Here is a 12,873-nt window from a genome sequence, read left to right as displayed (position 1 = left end):
CAGAGAATCTCTGTGTGTCCATTGTTTTCCCTGACAAGGGAAACTTACCTTTATTGATACAAGACTTGGTAGCCCCCGTGTCAACCATGAAACAAAAATGTTTGGTCACCTACCTGCACACCTATGTGAGGTTCCACTTCTGGATCAGTGGTAAAGAACAGGACTGGACACATCATTGACCCATGTGGGCTGTCCTACTCCTGGTACATATTAGCACCTGGGAGAGAAAAAGGATTTCCCCCGAAAACTCTTGCTCCAGTGTAGTGCACAAATGTTTCTTGTGGTAAATGATTCTTATCCCATGTCTGAATTGATGCTTGTGCTAGCATGGTCGATGGGATCCCGAATGTCTGTGCAGCCCCACCCACTGGTTCCTGTTCAACTCATGTCTGCTACAATTGCACAGAGCCCGGGACATATGGCAGGGTAGGGGACTGCATCTTTTGAGCTCCCATGTTAAAGTACTGTTGCCATTCACAACAATCCCGTGATACGTGTCCCAACCTTCCATACGACCAACAGTGAATCCCCAAAAATCCTCCATAATTATTTCCTGTTGGCCCATTAAACGGAGACATGATCCTTCAAACCTGCCAACTGACCCACTTCGCTGTGGAAATCCTCCCCTTCCCCTTAGAAGCCCTCTCATCGTCCTTGAACCAGGGATATATCCATCCATCCACCCCTGTGTCACACCCAGTTCACTGTGTCCCTGTTGTCCTGATTGCCCCTGCGTCCCTAAATGGGATTCATGAATACTGCCCCTTCTAGACAAAGCTTTGTCAATTTATTTTGAACAAGCTTAGCCTCTTTTTGTGCCTGCTCTATATTCTCCCTCTCTTTTTCCTGTCTTCTCTTGCAAAAGTTCATGATGTGTGCTTGAATTTCCGGCCAACTCTTGGCCTCCATCCCTACCACTATGTCTAAATCATGCTGGACTTCTTTAGGAAGTCCCTTCTTCAGCATGTGGCAAAACATTGCCACATTCTTGTTGCATGCTTCTTCTGTTTCTGCCTTCCACAACTCCTGAATTAACGGGATGTGTGTGTCAGTATCATCATCCAATTTCATTGTCTTAGATAAAATTGAAATTATATCAGGTGTATTGGGATACATATTCTGCAAAGCCCCACATACCTATGCCCTAACAATATTACAATCTACTACATCATGGGAATGTGTATTGACCTGAACTCATGGATAACCCATCTCTTCCGAAAGTTATCTGACTGCTCCTCCATTAGGGTAGTGAATAAGCTCTTAATGTCCTATTTGGCTAACATGACACTGGCAGTGTGCTTCTCCAATGCATAAACCAACTTTCCAACCCCTGCAGTTAGCAAAGTGAGTGTTTTCATCAAGTGACTCCATTCCATGTATGACCATGGGACATAATACATCCTTCCCAGACCCTTCTGGAACAACAGAAACTGAGTTGACCCCATTTTTCCTGGACTTCCTTCACCTCTCCCCTACCACGTACTACAGCCATGTGAGTACCCCAGCCTGACCTATGGCTTCATGGTGTGCTTTCTATCACTGCTTCTGGAGTGGGAGGTAGGGAGTCTACACCCCGCTCTCCTTGCTCAACATCCAATTCCTCTCCTTCATATCTACTCTGGCCAGTGGTCAAAGTGGGTGGCAGTGGTTGGGAGCTCTGCTCCTTTACCTTTTTATATTAAGTTGTACTGTTCCAATAGTTTTATTTTAAAAATAAACCATTCCAGAATAGTTTGGTTCTAAAATAAAAGTTTAGGAAAAAGTTCAAATGTGCACTTCAGTGCATTGCACTGAACTTTTCATTAAACAGAAGGCGCAATTGTTGCGGGGAGTGTATTGTGCATGGGATGGGGTGTGGAAATGGGGTTTCTGTCGAGTTGGGTTGCAGGCCAGTAGGGAATATAATTCCACTACTTCTTTTCATACAGTTCGATCACTGACTTTGGCTACTTCATCCCATGACCCTTCTACAAGCATGGAAGCATGATCAGCACCACCATCAGGTACCGTCTCCCATCCTCCCTGATCATCCACTGTACCAGCGGCAGCATCCTTGTTCTCATTATACACCTCAACCATTCTGATAACAAAGTTGTCCAATCTAACAATAACCTGCCCATTTCTCCACCTTCCTTCTTCTACATCCCTTACCTGTTGTCTCACTTCCTCTCGCTCTTCATCTTTTTGCCCCCGTAGCAGCAGTACCTCTTCCTCCACTAGCTTTAGCACTTCCTTAATTTTTTCCTGTTCTTGCGCATCAACCACTCTTTGCAGCCTATTCTCTATCTTAGCCAGAAGAGCCCTAACCTCTTATTTCCCTCCTTCCTCCACTCTTCTGACAACTGGCCTCACTCTTTCTCGCTCCTCCACCCGTAATATATCTGCTAACCTAGCAGTCGGGGTAGTTATCCTCCCATATGAGGAGTTCAACTTTCCTCAAAATCCCAGTTCTTAGAAATCGTAAGTGATGGAGGCGTAACCCGTGTCTGTCCTGCAACTACATGAGTAGCCACTGGGGAAAATAGTGGTAAAAAGTCAGGGTCTGTGTAGCCCTTTACAGGCGATAAAGGATAGCACCCATTTGAAGACATTTCTGCACCCTCCTTTTCGGTCCCTCAACCCACAATTTCAACATTATGGCCCATCCCACTTTTTTCATACATCCTCCATAATTCAAAGATGTTTAACTGCTTCTTTAACTTAGAATCCTTGTATTTGTAGTTAAAAAAGGTATGCAGGCTCTCCAATGTCCCTGTATCATAGGATCCCTCAATAGGCCAAGTTTTTTTTTCAATTTCCCCTTACTCTCCAGCAACCATTCTCAATGATATTTTAAAATGTACACCTGATAGCCGGGAGCACATGGCACAAGTCATTAAATGGAGTCTCCATACTCCAACCCAAGTTATCCGAACATTGTTTCACAAAGATCTCATACCGAGCCGAACCTGCGGCACAAAAAAATCTTTTTTTACCCAAGAGCTCCCTTTTTACCCATACCTAATTCCTTAGTCGCACTTCACACTGATTCACTGTACTTGTCTATACCATAATTACATCATTTCACTATTTACTCCCGTCACTCAAGCACAGACAACAGCATCTTATAAAAAAAAACTCCACCGCCCAATATCTCTGAGATATCTCCACCACTTGATTATAAGAGGGGACCAATGCTTTCCACAAGAGCACCGCTGTTCTCGCTCTCTTCATCACTAGTGTGATTTTCTCTACTACAAACTGTCTTTCCCTGACTAGGAAGTTTCCCTTCACTACTTCAACTAACTAAGAAAATTAAGGTGAGGGCGCCTCCATCCGCACGGCAGATACAAATGAATGTCCAGGCCTACTTCAATGATGGACCTATGGTTGGACTTATTCTTAGATTCCACCCCACCTTCATGTGCGGGCTCCAGACAAGCAAACCTAAGGGTATCAAGACAAGGATCACACTGGGCGTGCGGGGTAAGGTACCACCTCACACCTATAAAATAAAAAACTAGGTAAAAAAAATATATATATAGGGACTTACAGCACAGACCACTCTATCAGAAACATCCACTTTTCCAATCCCTGCAACCTCAACTAATTTCAAACCCACACTCCACGAATACCCTTAACAAAAAAAAACTTAAATCAAAGAACCAACCCCTTTTTCCCCCTATTTTGCCCTTACTTTACACCCCCAAACATGTACTCACACGAACCTGAGGTGCTCGGATGTGGTGCTTTGTCAAGTCGCCCAGCACAGCTAGGCCACTGCACCACATCTCTGAGGAGCAGACGTTTAACCAATATGGTGTCCACAGACCTCTATTTCACCATGCATGGAAGACTGGTCCCCGTCATGAGAGGCTACAGCTGAGAGGTGTGTACAGAAGATGGTCAACATCTTGGAGTACCTGGGCTCCTACCCTGGCTCACCAAATGTGGGGATGGGCCTTCAATCCCATTGACCAAAACAGGCCCACCACTTAAAAAGTGAGTACACAGTTGTACATAAAGCATATTTATTGTGCAATGTTTCCGGCAAGCAGTTAGATGATGTTGCAGGACCAAATTAACCCAAGTCTACATCATCTCACATCTTTTATACATTTATACAGCCGTTGAAACACTCCCAAAATACTTTTCTGCTATTCACCCCCAAACATTATTGCACACAAGCCTCTTTGCAAAAATTCCATATTTTCCCGATTCCTAAATTTTCATTGCCCAAGTTTATCTCAATAATTATCTTCAGATTATATTCATAACACACGTCCTCTTGTGAGTTGTCTGTCGTGGGTCATGATGACAAAACATGGTTAGACCTTGGCATTGAAGACATAATTAATTACTAGTAATAACTGACCTAAACCTTTAAAATCCTAACTCTTGATTTTCACATGGCTCGCATGGACATTTCTTGCAATAAGAGGCAGCCGGGTGAATGATTTCTCTTAGTTTGTGAAGCTATCTCATTTCCGATGTCACTATTCCATTGAAACTCTCCAATCTACAAAGCTCCCACTTTAGTGCACTATTAAAACCCCTAAATAGTTTTAGGCATCAGTGTACCCTGTGTTTTACTAATGACTCAAAATAAATAACAAAACTCCCTTGGTCATGCTCTCTAACAGCAGGAGATTATATCAACTATCTCTGAGACTTATCAGACCATAAACTCTCAGGGTTATTTCTGCAGCTGCTGAGCATGAAGGCTGAAGTCACATGTTCACCTGCTTTCTGCCATTTTAAAACCTGTTTAGAAGTCAAAGTGCATTTTGCAAGAGAGCGCCAACCACCATGTTCTGATTCATTGTGAAAATGCAACTTATATTGAGATTGGTGAATTCTACATGTATTTCTATTATTGTGCATTTATGTTTTTACATTTTGGTGGATTTGATACTTTATCTTTTTGCACATGTGCAAGCTAATATGTATCAGTTCTGAAATATAAGTAGCACTCGTGCTCAGTTCACCGCACCCCCAGTCATTAATATGGCACATGCAACATGAATCCCTTGTAATGGTGGGGATCATTCCTGATCACCCCAACAGAATCTTTGCCAACATGTTCTCCTGCTCCTCTTATTTGAAGGGTGTTTTGTTTATATACACTCACAGTGAGTGTTTGTGATAGGATTATTTCTCTAGAGAAAATATGATTTTGCTTTGAGTGTGCCCCAGGTACAAAGATGCATTATCCATCAAATGCCCCATGATATGCTTCAGTTACATTTTTAGAGTCTTTTCGTAACTCTCTAAGACACACACACACACACACACAACTGTCCCGGGCCTCGCGCTTGCAGGGGGCCTCGCGGCACCCTCTCCTAAATAGATGGCAGCACAGTGCCCCTGTGTCCTTTATAGAGCACCAGGGGACCACTCCGGTGGTGATAGTGCGTGGTACAAATGTCCTTTAACATTAACATTAACATTTATTCACACGGGGGACTGTGCTGTCTGCTCTCTGCACCTGCAATGAATTTGGCTCTGCAACAAACAGCAAAATAATGGGACACAGCAGGGCTCAGAAGTGAGCTCTGCTGCCTCCTGTTATTCAGCTGACAACATATACATTCTGAATAACAAGAGAGGACTGCTCACCTGGCAGTCAGTGTGTTCATGTTGCTCAGCATGAACACTCTGGCTGATAGGAGTTCTCTCCTGTCAGGCATCATGTCTATGTGTCGGAGTGAAGGGTGGGCCATTTGGTCTCCCCGTGCCTGTGCAGGTGCTTTTGAAGGGTGCATGGAGTTAAGGTATGTGTTTTTTATTTCAAATTAAATGTATTTAAATTGAATTAATATATATGTGTTTGAATTTATGCATGCATATTGATGTTTATGTCAATGCTGTGTTTCGTTTAATGTATACATGCAAAGAGTTGTGGGACTGGTGGATGAATGCATGGGTGAAAGTGTTGCATGTGAGTGTGTGTGCAGACGCACCACTAAATTTAGCCGCCCTGTGGGCCACTTCATTAAGGGATGGCGCCATGGCATCAGAGGTGCACCTAGGCTAAAATTTCAGTGGGGGAACTAACACAAATGTTGGGGGAGGCAATAAATTCAGAGGCAGGGGCAAGGGGCATACTTACTTGTGTGGGGGCATCTAACATCTTTTCACATTCGAATGAGACTATTCTGCTGAAGCTTCAATGTTACAAGTAGCTATCTCTCGCCTTCATTTCTGAAAAGTCACACTTAATGACTGCTGTGAGAATGAAATGTCTCATGTCACCACTTCCCTTCTAATCACTCCCCTGGCATGCAAGTGCTAACCCCACATCATGATCTCAATTACCTAGAAATGTATGCCTATGAATGCAGATGCTAACAGTGAAATGTTTTATGGTAGTAATTGCAGGGCCTTTGTTGACAGTGAAGCCCAGGTGCAGTTTAATGTCTGTGTCCTGTTCCATCTGGCCATGGGTCTGTTGATCAGCCCGGCAGAGGCTGGATGACAGTTTTGAAAGCGGATAGTGAGTGGGGCCAATAAACCCATTGCGCTGTCATTCTCCCCAAATAGGGATGGCATCTGGGCATTTCAAATTTTACAGTTGAAATGGGCCCCTAAGCAGCTGCCCCCATGTTGGCAGTTGTATGACACAGAAACCTACTGATAATATGCAGCTTTTAACCACCTTGCTGTGTTTTTTTGACTTCATTATTGATTTAAGCACTCTACGGGTGCCTTGGCTTATTTTTCCAATCTGTAAGGCAAATGATGCCCCCCAAACATCTAAAGGAAATGGGCCCCCAACCAGCCTTGAGACATCTTCAGCAAGCCCTGCTACCACTTCCCTCCCAATTCCCTGAGCCCAGTTAGAAAGCTGAATGGTTATTTCACTTTCCCTTTGGCCACTAGTCGTACCTTTCAACCCAATTCAGAGGTGGTTTACTTTCATAATGCTATGGTAATCTCTGGAGAGGTAGGCTATCTAAAAGCTGAGACCAGAAGTAAAGACATTGGCTTTATCAATGGGAGTCTGTTGATATTGCATGGATAAGATGTTGTGCTCTGCATGTTTGATGCTGCTGCCACTGCTTAATGAGTGCTACGGGCTGGCGACACATCGATAGAAGACTAGCCCTGCCCATGCAGCCAGGTCGAGTCAACAAAGCCCAACATTTTGGGAAGGGGATAGAGTCCTATCTTCTCAATGGTGTTGCGCCACTGCATGGCATTCTTTTTGTTTGGGTTATTAAGTGTGCCACCAATAAGCCAAAATGATTGATTTCGCAAAAAGACAGTGGTGGAAATAGACATTTTGTTCTGGGGCATCCCTCCTACCACAGTGAAAGAGGTTGGGTTCCAGCAATGGGAGGATTAGGAAGGTGTAGGGCAGGTATTTTAGTAACCCCATGAATATTTGCCTTTTCCCCTCAGAGGATTTATCATCAGCAAAGTTCAAATTCTGTATCCTTTTTAAACCTAAGAAATGCACATAAATATTTCCAGTAGAATGTAACATTGGCAAGGGATTTCACAGTGCTCCTCATAGGGAAGTGTCTAGCGACTATAGTTCAAATCCCTGCCCAATATAGTTTAAAGCACAAACACACCACATCATTCTAAAATAAATGTGTAGTGCACATAGATTTCCCAGATTGTGGAGTTGGATGGATCTGATGAGTCATTTTGTGCCAGATCCCCGATCTGGGACGATCTGTTCCAATGACAGCATTGAGTACAGATAAGAAGAAATGGCATATGAGGAGGGACACAAAGCTTGTAGATGTTGTTTAGTTATTTGCCCACCCATTGACTTCTCATGGCCATGCTAATCCATATGGCAATTCTCACCCAGTCCCTGCCCTCCCCACCCAAAACACCTCCTAATAGGAACTCTTTGAGCGAGCTTTATTCAAGCCTTGCCATCAAACTTTCACCTCAATGGGCCTGCATGTATTTTCTCAAAGGAGTCTTCTGAAATGTAATTACTTACAGGAGTTCAAATGTTCCACACGCTTGTTAATTCATTGTTCTGTGTTCCTTACCTGGTCAAAATAACCTTTTTTAGTAGGTTTTCCCTCTGTTGATGCCATCCTGCTCATTTTCTGACAGGTAGTGGTGTAATAACAATTTCTTGACCAGGTCTGCCTTCAGCCACTTCATTTAAAAGCACCCTGCGTGTCTTTGTCTGAAGTCCTGTTAAAAACAAGCATTGGCAAAGCCAACCGTTTTGGATTGTGCATAAGTAGTAGGCATTTGTCAGGCACTGCTATAAGTCTGCAGGTACTCAAACCATTTAGCACCTGGTACCATAAACGGCCAGCTAATACCAATACAGCAGTGCCTTTCGCATGCCTACACGAAAGCCCAAACTGTTAGCATTGCCAATGCTCTTTTTGCTTTACCCTTGATGCACAGGATTATGCATCAAGGTTAAAGCAAACATACTAGTTGGTTAAAATGGCCCACATTGTATTTGGGCCAATCTAGCCAGTATTAACACTTATGGTGTACAGTCAGCCTGGACATACATTCTGTGGCATGGCATTTTTACTGGCTTGGAATCCATACATGGTAATAATGGCATATATTGATGCAGCCTGCATGGACATACATGGTGACAACCCCATGAATATATTTTTATAATATCATATCTTGTGTGGAATGGCAGCATGAAATGTATTGGAAAATGTTCCTGTGCACGTTTGGTGATTTGCAACTATTGGGATTTTCCATGTGCTTCCATACAAAACTAATTGCCAACTGTATGGATTACTACCCAAATTTGCAAAGGAAGTGCTGTAAAATGCATTTTAAGCCAATGTTTCAAAAATGTTCTTGGGAGTGAGAAACCCCCTCAAGCAACCCTTGTTTGGTTTGTGCTCCCTCACTGGCTCTGTCCACCTTGAATAGTTGGCGGAAAGATTTAAGCCTCTTAAGTTCTGAAATTTACCAGCCTCCAATGTACGTCATCTATGATGTATGTTTTAATGCGCAAACAGGGGCAGGGTGCTCTTTAATGCTGGCGTCACGCACCGCACGGCATTATGCCATCCAGTATACATTTATGCATACGATACAAAGGTTAGTTGGGCATAGACCTTTCTTCTGTAGAGGCATCTAACTTTGCTATAGTTGATTTGCAATTGTTGTAATAAACCATATTTGTGTTCCTCCACACAAACTCAACGGGAGATTTCTCAAGTATTCTGTTTGCGTAGGTGCCGCTGCTGGTCCAGTGCAAAAAATTGTAAGGGGGCCTCACCAAATGTTTTACCCGAGGCCTCACCACATTTTGTGACAGCCCTGCACTGCCCTGCCCTGCACTGCTCGTGATGCCATATATGGCATCACAAATTACATATATGTACCCACAGCTCATACAGTACACAAGGAACGCAATTAACTATGTATAAATAGTAGCATCCCACTATAGTTATGCTCACTTTGAATTCCATTTGATGTTGAACACAAAAAAGCCCAAATGAAGCGGAAACATTATTTTGCTGAACCGAATTGTTGTGTCCCTGAAAACAGATGGGGCTGTCCTGAGTAGTCGGTGATGGTGGCCAAGTTAAGTTACTTAAGTAATAATAACTAGCAAATGTATTGGGGTGTTGTTGTTTTGCGCTGCAACCTTAAAGTCTTATTTAACCAAGGATGTTTTACTGATGCATGTTCCTCCTGTATATATACATTTCTGACAGTAGTGGGACAATGTATCTGTTTAGCGAAATTGTAGTTTGTTTGTCCTTTCTATCGGTATCCATAACCCATTGTTGGCATGTTTCCTCTGCTTTTTAGGTTTATCAGTATATGCATGAGACCATATCTGTAAATGGCTGTCCAGAGTTCCGTGCCCGTGCCACTGCAAAGGTAAGCCTTGAAAAACATGTCAATACATACCTTATTCCCCATCATCAAGTATGTGGCAGTGCGCGTGTTTCACCGTAGGAACACGAACGCTTCGTTGGCAACCCAGCGTCCCCTAGCAAGATATTATAATGGTCTTAATCTGAAAAGAAAGAAAGAAGTCACTGTGATCCTTCTGTATATTTAAGAAAGAAAACTGATTTTTTACTTAAGAAATGTATGAGAAATAAAACTGGGAAAAGCACATATATGGAGATTATTTTTAGAGGAAAGAAAATACTTTGTATTTGGACTAACCCTTAGTAGGAATTTTGGAGTTTAATTCGAGCTTTCGGAAGAATTTCCCATAGCATGCTTCCTCAACCACAACAAAAATGTAATAAGGTAAAAAGAACACTATGACGTATGCAGATTACAATAATTTGGAAATATTTTGTCAATTTACAATTCACACAAGGTTATGTAATAGTCCCATATACTGAAGACAGCAGGAACATTATTTGTCAGGAGGATAGCTCAGGGCAACGTCCTCGCCTTGGAAGCAAGACCACATGGAGCAACACAGGTTCGAGCTCTGGGTCTGCGCTTAGAAACCTCTCGGTATTAAGCATGTTATGAATAACCAATCGTATCATATCATGTGTACACGAGATTTCTTCACTTCCACGTTTTAAAGCATCATGAAAAGAAAGAAGCTCTTGGGCACACACCAACTGATTTTATTTATGTTATTGCCATGTACTGTTCAATTTCAGTGTCATTTCTATCATCGATTGAAACCAGCATTATGAAAGTCAATACGTTGTGGTCGTCATATGATTAGGCGCGTTGCCACACAGATAGAGGAACTAGACGTACGCTACTTTGTAGCCGTGGAAAGAAAGAACTACCTTTTACTGACTTGCCGCGTCTTGTGTAAAGATCATCACACCACTGCAGCAACTGCAATTTTTTGCACTGCCTGGTCAACTATGCTATCAGCATTCATCAGAGAATAAAAAAGACATATCACTGTAATGGCTACAGTTCTACATAAAACAGCCCAAGACACAAGGAAGTAATTGTAGAGGAACTACATTTTACTGACTTGCCATGTCTTGTGTGAAGATCATCACACCACTGCAGGAACTGCAATTTTTTGCACTGCCTGGTCAACTACGCTATCAGCATTCATCAAAGAATAACAAAGTTATATCACTGTAATGGTTACAGTTCTACATCAAACAGCTCAAGACACAAAGAAGTAATTGTAGCTGTATAGATTACGAGATCTGGTCGAGTAGACGAAGAGATATCATTAGATATTATTGGTGGACTCACAGACAGATGTAAGAAAACAAATGCCTCTGATCGACTTGTGAGCTTACACACCTATACGCAAGATACTTATTCAGTCTTTTTTTTTCCCAACGGAAAGAACAAAGGGTTTAGAACATACCTGTGTCAGAACTCTGATGGGAGGGGAATATGGGAATACTGGAGAAAAACACAAAAAAACTTTCCCCCAAATTGTTCTACTGCATTCGCAGATGGTGAATGAGGTTGTAGTGCGTATGAAAAGTTAACAACGGGAATAGAAAGCGACTGTGTTTCAGTGTGCTTGATTCCGGCTTCATTCCGTGAGTTTCACGTTCTGTGCGCATGACGAACGGTGGCTAGGTGCTTTCCTCTAGTCTGCAACTCCAACGAGACGAGATGAGCCATTGAGACGAGCTGCTGCGCTGTTTGGAGTTTTGGATTTGGATTTGCGCTCGGATTGCCTTCGCCCTTGGCCCCTAGGTGCCCCCTGCCCAGCCCGGGAGACCTGCAGGGGCCAGGAGACCTGCGTGGAAGGGCAGCCTGTGGAGCGGCAAACAGGCTACCAGGTGGCTACCGAGTGCTGCGGGTGACGGCCCCTGTGACAGGCTGCGGCTCGTTGTTTGCTAAGAGCTCAGGGCTCGATTGATGATTGGAAACCTTTGAGCCACCTAATAAAGGTAACCCTATATCCTTGCTCTAAAATCTGTCTTTTCGTTTAAGTGTATTGCTTCCACCGTCCTGATCTCCCATAGCTGATTCGAGCAAAGTGGGATAGACGGTGTTACTTGGGCATACACACTTATTTTGCCTGAAAAGTGGCTGAAAAGTGCGCCTGAAGAGCTGTGAAGAGCTGTGTGTGGCCGTGTGCGGCTGTGCTGAACTAAGCGGGAGACTGCAGAGCCTTGACTCTTTGATCCCGCACAGCTGTTTTTTTTTGGCACACGTGGCACACGTGGATAATAATTGTCCTGCGAGTTCTTTCTCTCTTTGGATTGTTGAAACCACAGGTTGTAGGTATATAAAGGGAAAAACAGCCAAACACAAGTAAATGCTGATGTGTGCTGTAATTTACAGCTGGGTACTTAAAGCGCAACCTTAAGAGCTTCAAAGAAAACAGGAAAAAGTGGTTGGGAGACCACGGATTGGGGTGGAATTTTTTCTTGAGTGCCAATTCTGAACCACAGATCCCAGCAGCACTGTGAACGCGAGCATTAATATCAGCTTTTGCATTTCAGCGGGAGCTAAACAGGGAAAGAGGGGAAAAAATAAGGGGGAGGGAGGAGAGAGTGAGAAGAAGTGGAACCGAGAGCACCATTTGATTCACTGGGCAGACCCCCACAAACAAAACCCCCCAAAAAAATGAAACTACGGAGTACAGCACACCTGGACCTGACTAAAGCAACAGAGTGGACGGCTCCTATTTAGAACCAATGGCACAATCTACCACAATCGGTTCCCCTTCAATGAGAGGAGAACTGGAAAATATGCCAAACAACCAGCTTTAAATTGTGGCTTAGATCCACAGTGCAAACCAAAGGCTGAAGGTAGTGGACAATGGCAAATAAACCCAGACAGATCGAATAAACCATTGGAAAAGAGGACCAGAATATACAGTCACCACCAAAAATATTTTTAAAAAATCAAAGAATATTTTGAGAGAAGAAGCAGCAGAAGTCTGGATGAACTAGTTGAACAATTAGACACCAATTGGACAAATCCGCTAGAAGAAAATGGAAGGAAGGAAAACAACCA

General features: G+C 43.2%; 1 protein-coding gene across 4 annotated transcripts in view; it reads left to right on the top strand.

Annotated features, from left to right (window-relative positions):
* The window catches only part of LIN7A (lin-7 homolog A, crumbs cell polarity complex component), a 1,061,287-nt gene that overhangs the window by 661,503 nt on the left and 386,911 nt on the right, over positions 1-12,873 (top strand). For all 4 annotated transcript variants that reach the window (XM_069629309.1, XM_069629307.1, XM_069629306.1 and 1 more), the window contains exon 3: positions 9,754-9,825. In XM_069629309.1, the coding sequence (XP_069485410.1) occupies positions 9,766-9,825 (60 nt within the window). In that variant the 5' untranslated portion in view covers positions 9,754-9,765. The remainder of the gene's footprint in view (positions 1-9,753; positions 9,826-12,873) is intronic.

The sequence above is a fragment of the Ambystoma mexicanum genome, chromosome 12 (genome assembly GCF_040938575.1).
Source record: "Ambystoma mexicanum isolate Mex_15411 chromosome 12, UKY_AmexF1_1, whole genome shotgun sequence".
NCBI lineage: Eukaryota > Metazoa > Chordata > Amphibia > Caudata > Ambystomatidae > Ambystoma > Ambystoma mexicanum.
Note: the sequence above shows the minus strand (reverse complement) of the source record. Positions and strands in the feature narration are given on the sequence as shown.